The following is a 24,074-nucleotide window of genomic DNA, read 5'->3' as shown; positions in this document are numbered from 1 at the left end:
GAGTGGCTTTTTAACTAAAGATGTAGACCTCATTATTCTTCTTAGTAGCCGATGGGTGTTTCCACAGCCATACCCATTTCTGAATCCAAGTTGTTTGTCTCCCATTAGAGCGTGTGACATAATTTGGGGCAACAGTACCTTCTCAAATACTTTGCTGATAACCGATGAAACTGTGATTGGTCTGTAGCTTTTACAAAGCAAGGGATCTCGATTCCTTTTCAGAATATTGGATATACAGCAACTATGAAAGTTGGCAGGTGTGAGTCCCTGCTCTATGCTCATTTGGAATAGTAAGGCTAATTACTCATGTAGAAGTTCTGTGCCGTGCTGTAAGTGTCTCGAAGTGATCTCATCGAGCCCTGGAGACTAGTTCATTATAAATTTCCTCACTATTATCTCAGTATGCCATTTGGAAATAATGACAGCAGTGCGACGGAGTTTTGCGCTGATTAATTGCCTATCTAAGTCAGATTTATATACGGAGTCCAGCTCGTCGGGTGGTGGCGCAAATACGTCCTTGTAATGGTTTACCCAACTTTCATCGGGAATGGGACTTTACACATCAGCATCGGCCCTGTTAGATTGGAATCGCTTCCATAAGATGCTTGGTTCACTCCTGCAATCACAAGACAACTTCTCCACTTGCTGGACTTGCATATTCTCGACAGTACGTTTGAATTCTTTTTTGGCATGTCGAAAGCACTGAAAAACTACTCCAGAGCGGGGTTTGTCGCAGTCCTTCCACAATTCGAACCAGAACTTGGATCTCTTCTTGGCAAACTTGACATTTGGATTATCCCATCCCTTTTTACGAGTGTTGGGGTACACTTTTGCCACTGGAACAGCGGCAGATTCCGCAAGCTTCATCGAATGAACAATTTCGGAGCAAAAGATGTTCAGGGCTAGTCTGTCTTCATTTTGGCCATGAGTAAGCATGTGGAACGGTACTTTGATTTTAGCAAGAGTTGAGTCAAGAATATCTTTGTACAAGGACTGATCTATCCTTTGCCATTCACTCTTGATAAACCATGATCGCCCGGGGCACCGCTTGTAGGTGGAAAATGGTACCATTAAGCTAATCCCAAGGTGATCGCTACAATTGTGTTCCGAGTCAACAACGGCTTTAATCCCCGTCGGAAGTAGGAAATTCACGAAAAAGTGATGGATATCTGATGTAGCCAGGGATGCACTGTGAACAAACGTGAATGACTGGGATATTGGAACCGGGGACATAGCGTCTGACAGACACCCCCTTAATATGGTGAAAAAACGATCATCATCTAGAAGCTGACAGTTGAAGTCCCCACAGATAATAATCTTTTCTGACTTGTATTGTTCGGCCAACCTCCCGAGTCTCGCATAAGCCTTCGTGTAACGCCTTTCTGAGAGGACATCACGATAATTTGTAGGGAGGTACACTGATATGACTATAAAGCCATTTGGACCAGGAACTCTGATCACAGAAAAATAATCGCATGAATCAATTAGCGTGCATTGCAAATTGGAGTCTGCAATGATCAAGATTCCACCACTCGGCCTTCCAACTGAGCTGCTGCGGATAGCAGGCTGCAAAAAATAGTCCTTTCCTGGAAATCCGTCAAGGATTGCTGAATGATCGGCTGTTACCAAATGTTCCTGAATGCATATTATGCTATGCTTGGTTACTAGATCACTTTAAAAGAGACAGCTTGTGTGGAGCGTGCCCGTATATATTTCTGCTATAAAGCGAAATAGTTGCATTCATTGCTTACGTTTGTTTGAACTAGCCTCTAATTGTCTTTCATAAACCGGGCATTGCGAGCTATAACATGGATGCTTTCCAGAGCAATTAGCAGATCTATTGTCACGGACACATGGATTGTCTTTAGGGTTTTCGTGATCGCCGTAGCATCTGGAACACTTCGCATTGTTAGGGCAATCTTGTTCCAAGTGCTAAAACCTTTGGTATTTAAAACACCTCAGAGGGGTGGCAACTTATTGATCCACCTTGATATGGCGGAAACCGACGTAAAAGTCGTATTTCAGTGTTTTTTCAAGAGATTTTTTGTCTCCGAATGTTAACTTAACTGACTTGCTAGTACCATAGCGTTTCGCTTCTTGGATTCCTTCCATAGCAGACTCAATCTCCTCGTTTGTCGTATTTTCAGGGACAAATTTAGCCACTGCCAGGAATTTCGGTTTATGGACTTTAACTACAGTCGCGGACTTCGATTTTGAGCTATTAGCTATAGCTTCTGCATCATGCTCGGTTCTAACATACAACACCAGCGTATCGCTTTTTGTAACTACCTTCTGTACTTTTCCGGATGCACCATTGGAATCAAGAAATTCTTTCTGCTTTTGGCACGATTTATAGATTTCGTGTGGTGCTTCTTTTACGTGAAGCGGGATACTTAGAGATTCGCTGGGAGTAGGCTACGTTTTAGTGACAGAAATGGCATTGCATCAGTCTAGCCATGCATTCATTTTTTCACCACATTCATTTAGTTTGCATGTTAATGAGGTAAATACATCGTGAGATATGGAAGGAGTCTCAGATGGATCATAAATAGTGAATTTGAAAGGGAAATCACCCTTATCGTCCAATTCCTTCATAGCATGTGAATCGCATCTTCTACAAAAACAGATACATTTATTGTGCTTCTATGCTCTTTCAAAACGGTTCCATCTTTATCTAATTGATCTCGTATAAGTTTTACGGCTTGTGTGACATATTCTTTATCAAAAATCTCATAGCAGTGCTTACAACCGATTCATGGGGAATATCTTCGAAGTTAAATGAGCGCTGAATGAAATTTAAAAAAGGTCTAAATATATACTTGATTTTTGACATTTTTCTTTTGCTTATAATCTATCCAAATTAAGTCCAATCGTATCCAATGATGGCAAAACAATTAACAATTCAAGTCCTTAAACACATTCAACGCCGGTCCAGAAAGTATTCGCAAACATATACGTATCACTTTTGGCTATTCACTCGTTTCTTGGGTGAATGAATGCTGAATGAACTACACAGAATGAATGCTAACAAGGTACAGCTAACAAAACCTGTGGGAAGTGCGAGTACCCAAATCGCTTTTCCCCAGCAGTTTAAGCATCAATGTCCCGCCGGTACAGATACAGCTCTTGTGTTTGTTCCCGCTCTCTTCTGCACAGGCTGTCACTGAATCAGCGAAAAAATAATGAGAATTTGGCTACTAAACTGTTTTATTTGCCAAATAATCCTTTTTCATTCTTTCCTTTTTCTTTTTTCTTTCCCTTCTTTCCTTCCTTTTCTTTCCCTTAAAAAAAAATTGTTCGAAACACTGTTGTTGCTACCGTATTAATAATCCAAACAAAGCAATTAGTCCATATCAGTAAGTTTACCTTAGATTATAATCCGTAGCAGAAATAATCCTGTGCAATAATCCCCAAGGTCACTGAATATATTATAGCTCAAGGCACTGAATTAGTACAATTTCCCAGCTGGTTTTAAAGTTCACTAGATCCTAAAAGTTGATGTTATCACTTCGGAGACATTAAAAGTAGTTCCTTTGTAAAATTACGTTTTTAATGGACCTTTTAACTTTTACCTCGCCTTGTCTTTTGTCATTATGAAAGACATATCGCCGAACCTTTGTTTCTTTTAATTGTCCAGGTGGTGGAGCAAAATCTTCTTCTTTTGCCTCGGCTTGTGTTTTGTCATTATAAAAGACATATCGCCGAACCTTCGTTTATTTTAATTATCAGAGCGGAGGGACAAAAACTTTTTCTTTCAATAATTTATCTAGTCCAGATTTATGATTTTCAAAAGTATTGTAAGCGTTGATGATCTTATTCATGCCTAAATCCAAGACCTAGTTATCATCGCTATCACTTCCAATTTGTTTAGTTCGTTCTACCTCAGCTTGTCTTTCGTCATTATGAAAGACATATAGCCAAACCTTTGTTTTTTTAAACAAAGGTCTGACAGGTATTGGTGATCAGAAAAGAAATATAACTCTAACTATAAGACGTTCCGTTGGTAGTTGTCAGGGCTTCCTTCCATACTTCATTATATGTTATTCGTTCATTTTTAGGTGGTAACAGAGCTTTTAAGCAAAGTTGTCTTTTCGCACGACAAAATGTAATGTATAACATTCCATGATTAAAAACTGGAGTACTAAGGTTGGCACCAGCAAATTCAAAATCTAGGCCTTGCGACTTATGTATAGTCATTGGAAATGCGGGTCGAAGTGGAAATTGATGTTGTTAAGCAGTACATCCAAGTTGATCTTTACTAGAGTCCACTGTAACTCGAGATATGTGGACTTTTTTTCCTGATTTTTCCCCAGTAATTATATTTGCCTTAATTATGTTGTTACATGATTCAGTAACAATAATAATTCCCATTACACATCCCTTCTGAAATATTGAAGTTACGCAAAAGCATAACTATCGTGTTTCTCTTTATTTTTAATTCATGTGGTGGTAAATCTGCTGTGTCAATTGATTTGAGAAATTCTGGAGTAAATTCAATTCAGTCTTGCCACCCTGGCCTGGAAGAATTTACTAAATCTGAGAAGAAAAATTTACTAAACCGCATCTGTTTTTACTATATACTTAAAAAAAAATTTGCACATGCGGCCATGTACTACTCGATAGGCTTTTTATTCCAGATGCGGTGTATGGAAGACGCCAAACAATAGTCTGGCATCTTGGATTCTGGAAATTCTGCTGGTGAAGCCCGGCTTTAAATTTATCAATGATCTTCAGGTCATAAAATTCAGATATATTGAAAAAGTCTGAGAGTCTGGGAAAATTTTCTGGAAACAAATTCAGCCGGCATACCAGTCCTGATATTAAAGAGTTTGCCTTCCAAAGCGAGTATCAAGAAGAAGCCGAGAGAAAAGTAGATATTTTTAAGCGCGAGGGTTGACACGAAATCCTAAAAATGAGAGCAATAGTAGCCATAATATCTAACGTAATCGAAATCAGATTTTGTAAGGAATGGACCCTAATTTTTTCCCTGAATTCATGGATAAGTCATGACTTTTTACTAGATTTCGGGAAATTTACTAGACTCTCTAAAATTACTAGATTTTTTTTTACTATATCTAGTAAAATCCTACTGACGGTGGCAACCCTGATTCAATTCCTTCTTTTCTTTATCTTTTACAGAATCATAACTTTTATACGATTTGTATTCTCCTGGAAGGCAATCGACAATTTTAGCATTCATTTTACTGACTTCTTTGTTGATTGAAGCTAAAATAACTCAATCCTTCATTAAATCAAAATTTTGCTTAGACAAAAATTTTCCAAATACTCCCTCCATCAAATTGTCACTGGAAATTATATCTTCCGTTAATTCAATTTCATTAAGTTCATTTTTAGTTCCATTTCCCAGTTCGAGGATGTACTTTGCAAATGCTCCCTGTTCAGGGTCGGCCCCCATATTTTTTTCAAAAGAAACATGTTTGAAATTCTTCCAAGGATGACTTTATTTTATTGATAAATCAAGTGTTTCACTGCGGTTAGTTCGGGGTTGAACTGGTAAATACTGTCGGAAATCACCTCCAGCAACTAAAATTTTTCCACCAAAGCATAAGCCATACATTGTACTTTGTAATTTTTTCCGCACAGAATATGATACAGTATCTTATAAACAAATGTTTTGCCGGTGCCACCTGGTCCATCTATGAAAAACATTTTTTTCCCAAAATAATTAGGTTCATTGATAGCCAGTAGAATATTGTCAACAATTTCAAGCTGTTTTCCTTGCAGAAGCCGATACATACTACCACCAGTAACAGCTGACTCACTAGAATTTGGAAATTGCAACCTTTGGTCATTTTCATAGGTCTCAATGTTGCCCAGGTCGTCGTTCCACCCAAGAAATAAAATTTCGACCTTCTATTGGTATCGTATTTAACTTTGATGCAATAATACAATAAGCACGCTTTACTGCAAGTTCTTTAGATAAATTATTTCGTCTTGAATGCAAAATGAAATCCTCCCCCAAATGACTTTTAAATTTTTCTCTAAGAGCTTTTCCTACATATTCGACATTTATGCGGCATCGGTACTTTTTAAGCATATGAGGATTATATGTGGCGACATGACGATTATCACGACTAATTCGGCGATCATTAGAATCTTTTCAATAAACAGCATGGTCATGTGAAAATTCTTCTCTATTCATTTTGTCCAATTTTGGACCATAACGACGTCGATACTTTGGTTTTTCAGCATCCGCTAGAGATGTGACTGAATTGTACTGCCTTGGAAAACCGAAGCGCCACTTAAATTTACCATTTTTATTAATCATAAAACTCACATTTCGATTTAAATTCGCACAGGGATTATGAAACATCCACTTTAAGACTAATTCTCTTCATAATGGATTGTTGGAATTTGGAATTTCAGCTGAATTAAGATAATCAATTTCAACTGCATTATGGATTCGATCCTAAAGACTCGTGATCAATAGCAAATGCATGTGTGGTTGTCCACGTTTTTATTATTATCAATCGCATACAAATATACTGCCACCTTTCCAAGCATCTGATTATTATGAATATCATTGATTATATCGTCAAATTTCAGTTTACCATTTCGAGTAATGAGATCGGGACGATCTTGAGGGGACTGTTCTATAATGGAGTTATCATCAAGTTTAATACTTGCTGCTTCTTTAAATTCAGGCCAATCAGGATTGCAAGTCACAGTTATAAAGAAATAAGGGGGTCCAAGGTGAGAAATAATAGCCAAGGCATCTTCAAAATGTTCAGCAAAGTAGCGTGTTGATCCGACGAATGATGACGGTAGTATAACTTTTTCACGAATGCATCCTTTTTCGAGGCTAAGTCTTAAAGAAGTCGTGTAACACCTATGTAGTTTTCAACAATAATAGTTTTCTCGTTAAGATTTTTGCCACGCTGCTTTATAACCGTTTCATTTGGTGGAAAACTATGGTCAGCATTAAGATTAAGCACAGCGCATACTTCATTACATGCGGGAGGGTTAAACAGCCTATAATCGACACCATCTGACAAAGTAAAAATGAGCTGCACGTTTGGAGGCTGTTGTCCAAATGAAGCAGCAAGTTGATTTGAATTATCCTTCACTTCTCGTATTCTTTCGTATCCTTTGGCATAGTCGTTTGAATCTGTCAATATTTCTTCCAAGAGATCCATTAGATTATGAGAGATCCCATAATTTAAAGGATGAGGGAGGCGTTCCTCAACAGCTTCATTGGGGTCTTAAAGTTACATTTGACCATATGAAGGTAGCTCAATTCCACCTTCAGTAGTTTGTGACGGATGTGCCGCTAAATTGATTTTGTGATAAATTTGTCCAGCTATTTTAAAGCTATATTCCGACTATTTATGGTTCAATCATCGCTTATAATGAATGAATCTAGAGCCAAACACGAGTTCAAGTACAATTCAACCATGCAAGCAGCAATCTATAAACGAATTACCTTTGTTTCTTACTCTTTCCTCCGGAAAATGGAGGGCTCCACAGTGAATACAAGCAACGTTGGAGTGTCCCAAAGATTTATATGTTACATTTACTTAGGTTATGGCATCTTTGTACACATGTACTTGGTTTTGTGCCAAACTTTGTTGGTAACGAAGATTACAACACCGCTGTTCTTCTAATCACGTGCGTCTTTGATCTTCATTTTTATTTTCGACACGCTCTACTTCTCATTTTCTTTTATCTTCTAACCACCCATGTTTTTGCTGTTCATTTTCATTTTTTATACACTCTAATTGTCGTTTTCGCATATCTTCTAACCGCCCGTATTTTTTGCCGTTCATTTTCATTTTTCATTTGCTCTAATTGTCGTTTTTGCATATCTTCTAACCGCCCGTGTTTTTTGCTGTTAATTGTCATTTTTCATACGCTCTAATTGTCATTTTCACATGTCTTCTAACCGCCCGTGTCTTTGCTGTTCATTTTCATTTTGGATAGGTTTTTGGATTTTGATTACTTCAGACACTTTAGCAACGACCTTTTCTTTAGCTGCCCGTATCGGTGTTGTCGTAATTGATGATCCAGGTTGTTGATTTTCACATCTTATTACATTTAATAGTTTAGGTGTTGTTTCCACAGAATCGTAATTTATTGTAACTGCAACTGAAAATTTTCGTTTTTTCGTGTCTTCCTTTAGACCTTGTGTTGGATAAATAACTGACTACATTTGGAAAACTAGGTGGCTTATATAAAAGATATAATGTCATAAGATGTCGACGTATATGGCGTTAATGTATTTTTTTACGTGCATAACGTCGGCGTAATTTTTGATGCCATGACTTACATGATGTCACTGTATTTGTTTTTACGTGCATAACGTCATAGTAATTTTACTACATGACATCATTTGCAAGAACCAAAATTAAGATCCTTAACCATTTTCTCAGACTTCTGACGTATCTTGATACGTCTTTTTTATGCGAAAATATTGTATATGATATTTTATTATATATATACATAATTATATATAATGAACATGGAACTATATGTAATATATAGATAAATTAAAAATGTAATTTACATCTACATAATGTACATACCTGGACATACCAGCAAAATTGTTTTCTTTTCTAAATCTCATTTATTCTCTAATGACGCAAACCGAAAATATTCGATTTATTTTAACTTAAATCAAACTTTAACTTAAATTAACTTAAATCTTATTTACTCTTGTCACTCTAAACGTTGAATCTGTTATTATACATTTTTATGTTTTCATTTTGCTTATTTATGGAAAGGGAGTACCGTCTAAAAAAAAATATTTTTCATTTTTTCTACCCAATTTAAAGCCAATTTTAGAAAAATTACCGTCTAATAAAATTATTTTTCATTTTTTCTAGCCTATTTAAAGACAATTTTTGAAAAATAAATAGCCATTTAAATTTAAAAAACTGTTCAAATTATGTCAAAAATCGTCGGTATAACATAGTCTTTTTTTTTAGATTGTTGGTGTACTAATTATTCAATCAGTATTGATGAAGCGTCTTGTCACAAACGATGACATATGTACAGTACACCTCAATGATCTACCTTATTAAATAGCTAGGACAAGCGTATACTCCCAAATTATTTTGTCCTTCTTTAGTGAAACTGTACCTAGCGTCGAAATAATACATTTTTCATCCAAATTCGTGCTTTCGATATAAATCTTAGTGTGAAGACGTAAAGACTACGAAAAATCAACGAGTTACAAAAAATGTCAATACTGATGATGTTCCACATTTTGATTCAATTCACCCTTATTTTTATTGCCACCGATGGCCACTGTGGTAATTTATTAACAGGAAACGACAGCGAACAAATGGAAATGAGAACAAATAGTGCCATAAATGTAGGATTGGCATATAATGGAATTGAGAAAGGAGGAGTTTCTGGAAATTTAAATTTTGCCAATTCCACAGTAAATGTGGATAATCAAGATGTGAGAAAGAAAAAATGTGAGTATTTTTTTTTTTATTTTGATTGGTTATAGATTTAAAACAAAATATTGATATTTCCAAAAAACGTGCATGCGTAAGAGGTGATGCACGGAATCGTAGTGAGTGACGTACTTATAGTGATGTATCGAGATCTGAATAAAACTCTTTGACCCGACGTAATTTTAACGACTTTAGAATTGATGCTACGTAATTGTAGCATGAAGAAGTATTCAATAGGGTTGTCGTGACGATGTCCTCCTCAATAGTGGTACCATGATGTTTCGGGGTATAAATTTTTTCGGTTTTTTTAATTGAAGATAAAAAAAAATATTTTTTTAGAATCTACCCCCAATTGGTGCTCCTTCTCTTCTGTTTTCCACAATAAAGCAAATAGGGAACAAATTTTTACAACTGGAATTTTAACCAAACAAATGAGTTTTCTTTACATGAAACTAAAGAACGGAGTTTAACCTAAAACGTAAGGATTTTTCTATCTTAAAGAGGAAATATATATATATATATATATATATATATATATATATATATATATATATATATATATATATATATATATATATATATATATATATATATATATATATATATATATATATATATATATATATATATATATATGTATATATATGTATGTATATATATATAGGCTATATATGATATTTTCGCAAAAAAAAACGATCTAGATAGGTCAGAAGTCTGAGAAAAATTGTTAAGAGCCTTAATTTTGTTTTTTGCAAATGACGTCATGTAGTAAAATTACAATGACGTTATGCACGTAAAAATTACAAAGGCGTCATGGAAGTCATGGTATCAACAATTACAGTGACGTTATGCACGTAAAAAAAAATACATTGACGTCATATACGTCGACATCTTATGATGTCATTCCTCTTATATAAGCCACCTATTTTTCCAAATGTATTCAGTTATTTATCCAACACAATCAGCTGTTTATCTAATACGATTTCCCTTCAATCACCTGTTCATTAAGATAAAGTTACAATTAAACTTTTGTAAAATAAATCCACGACACATGCTTTTGGGATTAGCACATAATAAAAGTTTGTCAAGTAAAAAAACTAAAATGATTAAAATTCGAAAATTACGGTCAAACATAAGCCGCACAGAAATTACTATGAATAAATACCCTTAACGAAAATAATTGAAAATTTAAAACTTACAATAAGCTGCTAGAAGAATCATTTAGAAGATTAATTATGAATCAGAAGAATAAGTATTATCAATTGCGCTATGACAACAAAAAATAATACTAAATTAACCAACGACATTTTTTTTTGTAGTCCTGTCAATATTCAGCGTTGTGCGCTTTCTGAATGAAATGTGTACTGCCAACAACTTTTACAACGGGACCTGTTTAACAGCAGCAGAGTGTGCCACAGTGGGTGGGACAGCAAGCGGCTATTGTGCTAATGGTTTTGGTGTCTGCTGCGTTAGTAAGTTGAATAAACCATACATATATTTTTTTTTGAAAAGTGTAGCTAATATTTGAGCGTCTGCAGAGCCGTACGATTTTCTTCCTTCTCAATATTCTTAGCTGCAGTTCTAGCTTTCTTCCCTAATACACCTTCAGCAACTTCACAAATTATTTTTCTAAAATTATTCCAACCATCTTCTACATTATCAAATTTTAAACTCTCAAGTTTAGTATTCAACTGTTCCTGGAAAGTTTCTCTCAAATTCTCATCCTGGAGTCTACCAACATCATAAAGTCCCGGGAGGTGGTTACCCTTCCAATATTTCAGCTTTAAATTAACGCATGACACTACTAGATGGTGATCTTTACTTTTAACATCAATAACACCAATCCTGTATACCCGAGTATCCTGTATTGATCCTGCCAGTCTTCGGTTTAGAATAACATAATCAATAAGGTTTGTTTTCTTGCCATCATGTGTATACATGTTAACATATGAACCATTTTCTGACCAAACACCGTATTGGTAATAACTAGATTTTTATACCTACAAAATTGCAAAAGTCTGTATCCATTTCTGTTTTCTTTTCCTACACCAAATTTACCTAGGCTAGGATACCATCTATCCCTATTTCTACGGACCTGGGCGTTAAAATCTCCAAGTAGTTTCATCATATTTCTACCTGGGACCCTGTCTATTTGCTCCTGTAACTGTAAGTAAAATTAATCTGCGTCACTAGTATTTCCGTCAGTTGGTTTTACAGGGGCGTATACTACTATAACTGATACTCTGAATTTTTTAGTCATAAAATAAGCAATTAGTATTCTATTATTAATACCTTCCCAGCCCAAACACGACTTAGCAGCTTCCTTATTCATCATGGGCCCCACTCCCTGTTTATGTACCCCATCCTTCCTGCCTGAGTAAACAAATTGTATATCACCTAATTTCATGCTTCCTACTCCTGGGATATGAGTATCTGAAAATCCTAATAAATCCTGTTCGACTCGTCTGAATTCGTCAGTCAAAATGTCGATACGATAGTCATTCTTTAACGTCCTAACATTCCAAGTTCCAATTTTCATGTTCTTTAAATCATTGAAATTATTTTCGCCTCAGGAAAAGCAATGATCCCGGATACCAGTGCGGGACGGGGATCACATATCTTCTCAAGTCTACACCGAAGTGCTTAAGCCGGCTTAGTACCGGCCAGCAAGAAGTCCCTGGGACCTCCATGAATGGAGGGTTTGTGCAATCCTGGGCCCATGTTGGTCACAACATGATTTTCAGCACTTGGCGATGCTCATCTATCAACAGGAGTAGAAATCCTGCACAGACAATCTCAAGCCTATTACCTCCGATTCATTATACATCCATGCCTACAAATATTATGCTACTACGGGGAGGCAGCCCATAATAGATAAATTAGCTAGGAGGAGGTTCTTCGGCCCGAAAACGCCCGTAAAAAAATACCAAGTCCAGAAGAATTGTCCATTAGTCAGAATCCCGTGCGAGTGCTTTGACGTTTACTGGGCTATAACTTCCTTGAGGGCTGCCACTCCTTAAGTGGGAATAGAGTTGACCGCAAGGTCCCCAGTCTTGTAGGTACACCGAAAGGGTCAAGGTGGCCCTTTACAGAGGCCGTTGTCCATAGATCTGGATCTTACGCCATGCCGCAATTTTCCACCTATAGAAGATCTTCCCGCGATGGTGTTCTGCATCACCATGCAATTTAACTCATTACTGGGAAAAGGTTTGTAACTCATGGGACTTGTGGACAAACCAGTGGGCCCTTTTGAGTGTACATTTGAGAGGCCTTCTTCCTCCTCGGCCTGTATCTATAACCCCGGGCGGGGGTGCCCCAGTTTCTATTATGGACCCCCAGGGACATGGTCTCCCCTTGGTCCGTGCCTCCTATGGAGGTACCCTACGTATCTGTAGGACGTTCCCCTATCGCCACCTGGGGAAACGCTGAATGGCCTGGGGGAGGCCAGGAGTATAAAAATAAGCATTACTCGCTTTAAGATCTATTTATTCATTTATATTATTACTTGTTGTATGTTTTTTGCTATGATTGTTTTTTTAATTTCTGTTCGTTTCGGGTTTAATTTATTCCTTATAAATGAAATATAGTAATTTCTGGTCGTTTTGAGTTTGAACTTCAACAAGTATTTGTATCTGCTGAGCTTAAGTTTACAAATGGCCTTTACTTTTCTTTGAAAAACTCATTTTTCGGAAAGTTTTTTTTAACTAATAATCAGTAAACACTTGTTTTTCAGTTTGTTCAATATATTCTCTCCAGTAGTTGTGCCAAACATGCTGTGAGGGGAAGCCAACTCTTCCATTAGATGACAGTATATCATTCATTGACTGTGAACAGTCATTGAAATAATATAACACCATCTTTTTCTGGCGATACAAGGTCTCTAGAGGCGAAATGAGAGGGCCTCGCAGGCCGCATCTGCCCTGGGGGCCGTAGTTTGGATCCTCTCGTTGTATATTGATGAGACCATTGCAAATAAGCATACTGCCTAAATCAGAGTTTTAAAAGGTGTTTTATAGATCTTGTTTCCACCACGGAAGCAATTATAAGCTTTGAAGAAGTTATCAAAACAGACTCTCAAAAGAATTCTCAGGATCGAGCCAAAACCCTGGGAGCTTCCTTGCCAAAGTTCCTATCTCGGCCATAGCTATGACCTTCTATGACGATAACTTGAACGTAATATTGATCTTTAGAATGCCAAGGTAATCAAAACAAATTTTCTTCCCCTGGAACCCATCAGAGGTCTATTTATGCTTGAAAAATTGCAATTTTATAAGATTTTTCTTTGAGTTGTTTCAAAGTGTTGAAGTTTTTAGGGCAGTACCATATTGTTCAAGCTATGGCCTTCTATGGCCATAACTTGAACGTTAGATTGATCCTTAAAGTGCCAAGGCCATCAAAAAAAGTTGTTTTCCCAAACCCATCACAGGTCTATTCATACCTGAAAAAATTTGCAATTTTCCAAGATTTTTCTTTTGATCGTTTCAAAAGTATCAAGCTTTTAGGGTTGTACACCATATTGTTAAGTTATGGCTTTCTATGGCCATAACCCTAAAGTACCAAGGCCATCAAAAAATTTATTTCCCTCTGAACCCATCAAAGCTCTATTCATACCTGAAAATCTTAATTTTCTAAGATTTTTCTTCTGGTTATTTCAAAACCATGAAGTTTTTAGGGTAGTACCATATTATGTCGGTGTTGCCACATTGAAACGTGATCTTTAAAACTCAAATATTAGATACCTGTTGATCCCCAAAGAGAACAACACCTTCAATATAACGCCATATTTTTGTTTATGTTTGTTTAACAGTTTGAGCCATATTTTTTTTTGCTTATTTTGTGTTGATTCGTCGATCACGTTTCTTTTTCTTATACTCGGCACCCACTACTACCAAAAGTGCATAACTGCATACTAATATTACTACTAACAACTCACCGCAGAACCAAGCTGCTTGAGGCCAACACAGTTACGCACGCTCCTCCTCCATCCCAATCTATTCAAAGCCCCCCTTTTGCCACCCTCCAAGCTGTTCTTTATAAATTGAATTCTCAATTAGTCCCAAGTTTTCAAGATATACATGGTTCTGTAACTATCTACTCTGCACATTCAAATAATAAAGTTTTTAATTTCAATGTCCTTAGAAGTTTTAACCTCTTAGCACAGCAGCTTTGTGACAAAGTTAAAACGGATTTCTTACAGATTATTGTATGCCCATTACCTCATAAAAATGAATCTTAGTATTATAGGCTCCAAGATAAATTTCTCCAATTGTTTTGTTGTGGGGCTGTGAAGACTTTAGACCTGTGTCTTTTCTTGGATATACTACTGGATAGTGAAATCTTCCTTGAAAAACGCAAATTTTTATACTTGGCTACCCCCCCCCCCCCAACCGTTTATTATGTATTTTTTATCTATTGATTCTTCATACGCAAGTATGTTTATCTGCCAATCATTAGGGCTGTTCTTTTGGACTAAGATCTTACATCTACTGCAAAGATTTCCGTTCTTTGAACTCATCTTTTTTTCTAAGATCTTACAGCTCACTTATGTTACCACAAAGTGTGAAGGACGCTATTTTTCTGCCATATAGAACAATGATGAGAGAACTTTGATGATCTACTCATCCTTATTCTTAGACCACTGATCAGAGCAGAATGATGAAAGACATTTGCAAAAGAACACTATAAGATGTAAGATCTTAGTGCTAAGATTTAACATTTAAGCGTTCTTTGTCAAAAGATTTAAGATCATAGCACAAAGATGAGTAAAAGAATGGCCCTATTGGCTAATCCATATTTGTGTACACAACTGCCCATTTTTAGATACATTTTGCATTCTCTATGTTCTATTTACCAATGCTTGTGATTTAATTACAGGGTAGAAGAAAGGGGGTTACAAGATCATAAGAAACGCAGAGAAGAAGTGAATTATTTGGAAAATTTGAAATATTAGGGATTACAAAAATGAGTTATTTTTGGAGATGCCTGGTTACAAACTCCATCATCTGCACACATACTGTTCTTCCTGTTTAACCTTTTGGTGAATCAATTAAACAGTTTGTTTTAAGTAACTGTAACGGTAACGTGGTAACGAAGGTAACGAACTGGGAGTCTGATGGGCCAATAGTAACTGACAATCTGAAAACAGAAGTCTTGCTAATAATACATACATCTGTAGAATCTTTTTTTTTTTATTGTGATTCTAAATATATTAAATTCAGCAAATTAAAATTACCCTTCAAAAGCTAAGAGCCTGGAAAATTTGTGTGATTTTTATAAGGGAAAAAAAACAAAAGAGGGAAAATGACCTTGATTAAAATTACAACATCGAATTCAATATGTCAAAAAACCCTGCTTAATAGTTTTCAAGACCCTCTCTATAAAAACGTTGAGTTTTGCATTTTTTTTTTCCGGAAGGACGGTTACGGATACGTGTTTAATTGCTTTATTTTCGCCAGGGGTATCGAAGTAGTGGCCCTAGAAATCAGTATACGTTCAACCCGAACGGAAATTAACAGCTCTGGTTCCTTTTAAAGAAGCCAAAAAGATTGCACCACAACAAAGTGGCGTTTTCTGCCTTTTTTATGGCACTGAACTACAATGCTGACTCAAAGAGAGCAGAGTTGTTAGCAATTGACAATTTTGAGATAACCAATCGATTTAAAGTTACTGTTTTCTTCTGCTGAGCTTTTCTTCTATTGAGCTTTTCTTCTATTGAGCTTTTCTTCTATTGAGCATTTCTTCTATTAAGCTTTTCTTCTAATGAGATTTTCTTCTATTGAGCTTTTCTTTTATTAAGCTTTTCTTCTATTGAGGTTTTCTTCTATTGATGTTTTCTTCTATTGAGCTTTTATTCTATTGAGTCTTTCTTCTATTGAGCTTTTCTTGTATTAAGCTTTTCTTTTATTGAGCTTTTCTTCTATTGAGCTTTTCTTCTATTGAGCTATTCTTCTATTGAGCTTTTCTTCTATTGAGCTTTTCTTCTATTAAGCTTTTCTCATATCGAGCTTTTCTTCTATTGAGGTTTTCTTCTATTGAGCTTTTCTTCTATTGAGCTTTTCCTCTATCAACATTTTCATCTATTAAGCTTTCTTTTAAGGTAAAGTAATGTCGAACGGTGGCATGTCCATTCCTAAGAGATTCGTAGTTCAAATAAAATAAACTGTTAATTTAAACACTTCTTTTAAGCTTCATTTAACCAATTTGATTCACTTAATGTTTCATAAAAATTTTTACAGTGATGCATAACTTTTCATCAGCTATTGTGCAGGAGTCTGATGGATCATTGCGTTACTAATGTCTCAGAAGATTCGTTTTTATATCCAGAAGAAGTTATGGGAGGAGGAATAAATTAACCTATTATCTCTGTTCACTTTGATTAAGCATGAGTATAAAGGACACTTTATTTATAAATTATTTCTTTGTAACATAGGAGGATTCATTCATATGCTTATCCGCATACAAGGTGGAGAGAGGGAGGGGCATCTTGCGCATTGTCAAGGATTTCCCTAGAAGGGCGTGTTACCAGGAGAAATTGAAAGTTCTAATTCCCTTTTTAAGAGTCAAATTGATCCGATGGAAATCAGCCCCCCTTCCAACCTCTTTTCCCCAAGTATGTCCGACCGAATTCTTATATAGCCATTTTGTTGAAAATAGACCAACGATCATATAACAAAAACTCCGGGGATAATACAGTACCCCAGAACCCAAGGGCGAGTGTTGTAAATTACGCCCCAGAGGCATATAAGGTTTTTATGGAAGGGGTGGTCGTATAAAGTTAGAAGGGGGCTCATTCGATTGTAAATCAGAATTTCTAGAGCAGTTTTTAAGAAACAAAAGTGATCGGAGGGCAAGTAACTATAGCCGTTTTTTCAAAATAACTTCAAGATCAGATAACACAACTTCGGGGTTGACGCAGCCCCCCAGAGCTGGGGAGCAAGTTTTGTAAGATATGCCCCGAGGACATATAAGGTTTTATGTAAGGGGTGGTCGTGTAAGCTTCAGAGATTGCTCATTTAATTAGTAATTGAAAGTTCTAGTTACCTTTTTAAGAGTCATCAGAAATGATCGGAGGGTATCTACCGCCCCCTCCCCCATACCCTCTTTTCCCCAAATGCATCCGATCAAATTTTGAGATAGCCAGTATGTTTGAAATAGTCCAATGGTCAGGTGACAAAACGTCGGGGTCAACATGCCCCCCACCCAAAGACCAGGGGAAGGATTGTAACTTATGCCCAGGGGGCATAAGGTTTTTATGGAAGAGGTGACTAAACATCGGAGGGGACTCAAAAGATTAGAAATTGAAAATTCTAATTCCAATTCAAGAGTCAAAACTGATCTTATGGCTAATAGCTTCCCCACGCCAACCTTACGATCATAAAGCTCAAATTTTTTTTCCCAGAGGCACTTCATATGGAAGGGATGATCTTATAAACTTCGGAGGGGCTCATTTCATAGGAAATCGGAAGTGAAAGTGCCCTTTTCAAGAGTCAAAAGTGATCGGAGGGCAACTAGCTGCCTATGCCCTTTTTTTCCCAAATACATCCTTTTAAAATTTTAAAAATAGTTCAGAGATCAGATTAAAAAAACAACCTCGTGTTGACACAACCCTCCAGAGCCCAGGCGCAGGCGTTGTGAGTTATGCCCTGGGGGCATATTTGGTTCTTAAGGAAGAGGTGCTCATATAAACTTCATAGGGGGCTCATTTGATTGGAGATAGGAAGTTCAAGTTTACTTTTTAAGAGTCAGAAGTGATCGGATGTCAAGTAGCCCTTGCCCTACGCCCTTTCTTCCCAAAGCCCGTCCGATAAAATTTTTGGAGATAGCCATTTTGTTAAAAATAGTTCAAACATCAGATAACAAAACTTTGGGGTCGACACAGTCCCCCAGAGCCCAGGGGCAAATGTTTTAAGCTATACCCCGGGGGCATATAAAGTTTTTATGTAAGGGGTGCTCCTTAAACTTCAGAGGTGGCTCATTTGATTGGAAATTGAAAGTGGTTTCTACCTTTTTAAGAGCCTGATCGGAGGACATCTATCCCCCCGCACATACACACACACCCTCTTTTCCTTAAATGAATCCGATGAATTTGAGATAGACATTTTCTTTGAAATAGTCCAACGATCAAATAACAAGACTTCAAAGTCAAGATACCCCCCTCCCCCCAGAGCTCCTGGGGGAAGGGTTATGAGTGATGCCCTGGGGGCATATAAGATTCCTATGGAAGAGGTAAACTCTGGAGATGACTCAAAATACAAGAAATTGAAAGTTCGAGTTCACTTTTTGAGAATCAAAAGTGATTTGATGGCAACTAACCTCCCCCTCAACCCTCTTTTCCCCAAATGCGTCCTATCAAATTTCATTAATATTTGTTTTGTCTAAAAGAGACCGAAGATCACATAATCAAAACTCCGGGGTCTACACAGCACCCCAGGAACCCGGGAGGGCAAGAGTTGTAAATTATGCCCCGGGGGCATATAAGTTTCTCTTGGAAGGAATGGTCGCATAAAATTCGGAGGGGGCTCATTCTACTGGAAATTAAAAGTTATAGTTCCCTTTTTAAGAGTCAAAAGGGACTGGATGGCACCCTCTTTTCCTTAAATGCATCCGATCAATTTGAGACGGCCATTTTCTTTGAAATAGTCAACGATAAGATAACGAAGACTTAAAAGAAATTGAAATTTCTAGTTCCCTTTTCGGGAGTCAAAAGTAATCCAATGGCAACCTCCCCCCCCCCCCACCGCCCCTGTTTTCCCCCAAATGCTTCCGATCGAATTTTTTAGGTATTCATTTTGTCCAAAATAGACCAAAGATCATATAATAAAACCTCCTGGGTTTACATGACACCCCAGAAACCCGCGGGAGGAGAGTATTGTAAATTATGCTTTGGGGGGCATGTTCTAAAAGCATATTGCAACGATACTGTAGCGATTATCATAGGCAGTGCGCTAGCGCTGCCTAAGTAAAGAACGATGTGGGCACAATGTGTTGTTTTTTGGTTCTCCATACCCGGGCACTTCGTGTCGAAGGAGTTGTCATAGAAACTTCGAAAAGGGCTCATTCGATTGGAAATTGGAGTGTCTAGTGCCCTTTTTAATAGTCGAAAGTGAATGGAGGGCAACTGGCCCCCCAGGCCCATTATTCCCCCAAACAAATCCAATCAAAATTTTGAGATACCCATTTTGTTCAGCGTAGTTAATTTTCAAATAGAAAATATGTTATTGAGGAGGACACTCCCCCACAACCCTCAGGGCAAGGGTTTTAAGTTATGCCCTGGGGGCATATAAGGTTTTTATAGAACGCATTGTCGTATAAACTTCAAAAATGGATCATTACATTGTAAATGTAATGGTCTAGTGCTCTTTTTAATGGTCGTAGTTTAAAGTAGGGCAACGCGCCCCTCCCCAACGCCACGCACTCCCATAACCACATCCAATCAAAATTTTGAGATAAGCATTTTGTTCAGCGTAGTTGATTTCCAGACAAAAGGTATGTTTTTGAGGGGGACACTCCTCCACAACCCTCAGGGTAAGGTTTTTATAGAAGGCGTTGTCGTAGAAACTTCAAAACAGGCTCATTCGATTGGAAATTCAAAGGAATAATACCCTTCTTAATAGTCGAAAGTGACTTGAGGGCAACTAGCCCCCCTTTCATGCCAGCCTTTTCCCCAAACACATCGAATCTACATTTTTTGATAGTCATTGTACTCAACGTAGTTGAAAGTTTTGGAAATTAGGTCTTTAAGGATGACAACCCCCCCCCAACAACCCTCAGGGCAGAGGTTGCAAGTTATGCCCTGGGTCCCATAAAGTTTTTTTGGAAGCGTTGTCGTAGATACTTCAAAAAGGGGTCATTTAATTGGACATTGAAAGGGCTTGTTCCTTTTTTAATAGTTGAAAGTCTTTGGATAGCGGCTAACTCCCCACTCACGCCACAGTTTTCCAAAACAAATCCAATAAAAATTTTGCAGGCCAAACTATAAAGTCTTAAATAACGAAATGATTTAAAGTATTATTTTCTTTTTTCCTGAAAAGACTATGTCAATATAAAACGAAAAGAAATTAATTTTAAAAATGTTTAATTCTAATGTTTTTACTTTTATAACTTTAATAAATCAAATAATATTATTATTTTGATTACTAAATATCAGTATATGTGTATTAAACTGACAATGCACATTCATTTGTATTTGTTTCATAAAGTGCAAATTATATTCTGACCTTGGGAGGGCATAGGGGTTTTGAGCCCAAGTTATTTTACTTTCGGCTCGTTTTCAGTTTGACTCGGTTAATAATTGTAATTTCTGTTCGTTTAGGGTTTCATTTATTTATCGATGCTGATTTGTGGAAGTTTCAAGCTTGGTAGATTATTTGATTTTATTTTTGCTCATTTTTTGTTTAATGGAGTTCTTTACTTTTCTTTGAAAAACTTATTTTTTGGATTTTTTTTTAATTAATTATACTTAGAACAGCTTTGAATTCCGAATCAATTGTCTTTTTTATGTGAAATTTTCAGATGAAGTATGTTATGTAACATCAAACCATTGACCAGTCAATGCTTTATAAAGCATAATTCCGAAAATCTTGGACGGTTACCCATTCCAACACCCCCACGACGCAATACAAGCAAGAAAACGTAGATTCTGGCCAAGTTAATGCTAAAGTAGTGGGAAAAACCAATTTAAAGCTCCTGACAAAGTCAAGGAATCAATGTTTTTGAACCATTATACAACGGTTGCATACTCTTGAGGGGGAGAAGGAGATAGCTCTAGCGTACCCCCTTAAAGAGTCTTGAGACTCTTACAATTTCCTAATAATCATTTGGATTGAGATGGAGGAAGAATGGTCATATGTGTGTGGACCTCAGGGAACTTGGTGCTACAGTGAGTTATTAGTAGCACCAGCAATATAATTCCTTATGTTTTCCATAATTCGCTCCTATACATTATCTATTTCCTCTAAAATATGTTCTTAAACGTGTGCCTGCCAAATATCTACCATTTTAGCTAATTTTAAATTGAAAATATCTATTCTATTGACTTTGTTTCTCAGGATGAACAGAAGTTCTTAATACATTGTATTTTCAGTTGCTATTCAAACATGTGGATCATCTACGAATAAGAACTGCACGTATTTTCAAAATCCAGGGTATCCAGCAACTGTCTCGGGATCTCAGCAGTGCTCACTTACCGTGAACAAATGCTCCCCGGACATTTGTCAAGTAAGGTAAGTAGCAAAGTGATAAGCCAATGTTTTAGTCTAATATAGAATATGCGCTTAAAGTACCAAGGACATTAAAATCAAGCATATTTTGCCCTTTGGACCACTCTTAAGTCTATTCATGTCTGATGACCTTGATTTCTTACAGTTTTAATTTGTCTGTTTCAAAATAATGGATTTCTTGGGTCAGCACCTCAATTTTCTCAGTGTTGCAACGCAGAACCGTCGAAGTAAATAAGCGAAACTAATTACTTGGTTGGACAACGCTTTTCGCCCGTAGAAACTCAAACATTTGCACTTTCAAAAAATATTGCTTTTTGAAGAAAAATTTCAAATTAGCAATAACCTAGCAACGAAATAGATTGTCCGTGAGGCAATAAGAGACTAAAAAAAATTTGTCTCAAATTCTGTGACAGAAATTATGTGACTCAAAAGCCCTTGAATTGAGATTTGGACAAGTCGGCCTATTTACATAATCCTATATGCACAAATTTATAAGAAAAAAGTGATTTGACACAATACAACATAAAATCAACAGCTGATCAAAACAAACCAAAAGACAAAAGACACAACAGACAAGCTGAAAAAAATAAAAACAAGCTTCAAACTGTGACGAACTGCAAGTAAAGAGCAACTCAGGCTTATAGTAATCGAAACTAAATATGGTGCATATTATGCTATTTATAACATTATAGCCTATACATAAAAAAAATTGGCATTTGATGGTGGTTCCAAATATGTAAAATACAATAAGTTTAAGGCTACCCATCAGAAGGTAAGTCTAAATAGACTTACCAGAGTCTAAATATGTAAGGATTATTAACTTGAATTTAATCATCAAATACTATAAATATCAAGGCCGTATCCAGGGGGGGGGGGTTACCCGGTTTGAATCCCCCCCCCGAAATTTTTTGACCGACTCAAAAATAAGTCGAAAATTAGTAAAACCTAGTTAAAAATCAGTAAAATTAGTCGAAAACTGAGTAAAAAATTAGTAACCCCCCCCCCCCAAAAAAAAAGTCAAAAATTAGTAAAACCCCCCCTGAACCACAATCCTGGATACGGCCCTGATAAATATAATGACCAATATTTTTTTCAAAAGGTGTTAAACTTCCCGAAAAAGAGGTCAATTCTGGTTAAATTTATACAAAGAAATTCAACATAGCGTAGACCGACATGGGAATCCATTTGAATATTTTACATCCGTTTCATCCATTGAATATACAACAGAGAAAATACCACAGAGAAATCATTTGAATATACTTCATGTGAATATTTTTTTTTTTTTTTTTTTTTTTTTTTTTTTTTTTTTACAGATAGTTGGATATTTCAATGTCGTAGGTTTTAGTAAGACTCTGCTTGTGATATTTTGAGTCAAAATATAAATTAGTATGACGATGGCTGTGGCTGGGATTTTCATATGTTTAGTGCCTTATCTTTTATTATAACAAGAACTGCCACTGATCAGCATGAACCTATAAGGAGTTTGACAATAAAATCATTTGAGCTAAGTTGAGTATTCTAGGGCCATTATCGGCTAAATTTGAAACTTTTTTTTTCGGGGAAGAGTGGTTATGCTTGTGTTTTTTTCTTTTGGGGTGGCCGTATCGATATAATTTCCGTGTTAAGTAACAAAAGAAACAGAAAAGTGCCAAGCTCCGGGATTGAGGCTCGTGAAACAGCGATTTTGGCATGAACAGGACAGAAAGTGCTATTAATATAATATAAACATCTAAAGTATAACAAGTCCTTGGAATAAGTGCCGTTTCACCTCGGATATACAAGTAATTCCCCTCTCCTTTATACCAGTTAAAACACCTGTTTGTTTAGGTATGGTCAGCAAAGAAATTCATAAGAGATTTAAACCTCTCGTTACTTATGCCGGAATATAAAAAGGGTGACGTAAAAATAAATGGTGACAAAAGTAAATAGTAATATATTTTGAAGTAATAACTATTTAGCCTTCCAGGTTCAGTCATTTGTGGTATATTTTTCAACACTAAGTATTCTTGCAGCTCATTGACCGGAATATAGACCATAGAGAAGGGCCAAAAAAGTGCTAAAGGCCAAAGTGCTAAAGTGCCAAAGGCCAAAATAGTGCTAAAATCGTATCAAACCAGTTATTCGGTTGGTATTGAAAGAGCCTCATAAAAGCAATTTAGTCTAAATTTTGAAACTTTGTACGAGAGGTGATTGAAATGAATTGAATGGATATCCAAATGGGTACAGATTTAACCTCTGACGGGTATTGTTTATATTAACGGATTATCCAGATAGCTAAGAAACAAACTTACCTCTATAGTCAGAATTGCACCTTGAACCCAAATTTAACATCCATTTGCATTGGAAATAAACATTACCCCCATCCCTATATGTACCAATTCAGTATGGCTTATATATTTGCACATTAGGGTGGGGGTCGGTAAAGTTCACACTT

General features: G+C 36.5%; 1 protein-coding gene across 2 annotated transcripts in view; it reads left to right on the top strand.

Annotated features, from left to right (window-relative positions):
* The window catches only part of LOC148941635 (uncharacterized), a 74,349-nt gene that overhangs the window by 7,964 nt on the left and 42,311 nt on the right, over window positions 1–24,074 (top strand). Inside the window, exons 2-5 of one of the 2 annotated variants that reach the window (XM_089104041.1) lie at window positions 5,746–5,880; window positions 8,946–9,440; window positions 10,742–10,894; window positions 21,505–21,643. In XM_089104041.1, coding sequence (XP_088960167.1) covers window positions 9,200–9,440; window positions 10,742–10,894; window positions 21,505–21,643 — 533 coding nt within the window. In that variant the 5' untranslated portion in view covers window positions 5,746–5,880; window positions 8,946–9,199. The remainder of the gene's footprint in view (window positions 1–5,745; window positions 5,881–8,945; window positions 9,441–10,741; window positions 10,895–21,504; window positions 21,644–24,074) is intronic. The other variant, XM_089104042.1, reaches the window with a different exon arrangement.

The sequence above is a fragment of the Artemia sp. Qi Xiang Cuo genome, chromosome 18 (assembly GCF_049724085.1).
Source record: "Artemia sp. Qi Xiang Cuo chromosome 18, ASM4972408v1, whole genome shotgun sequence".
NCBI classification, from domain to species: domain Eukaryota; kingdom Metazoa; phylum Arthropoda; class Branchiopoda; order Anostraca; family Artemiidae; genus Artemia; species Artemia sp. Qi Xiang Cuo.
The sequence above is the reverse complement of the archived record's forward strand: the minus strand, read 5'-3'. Positions and strand labels throughout refer to the sequence as shown.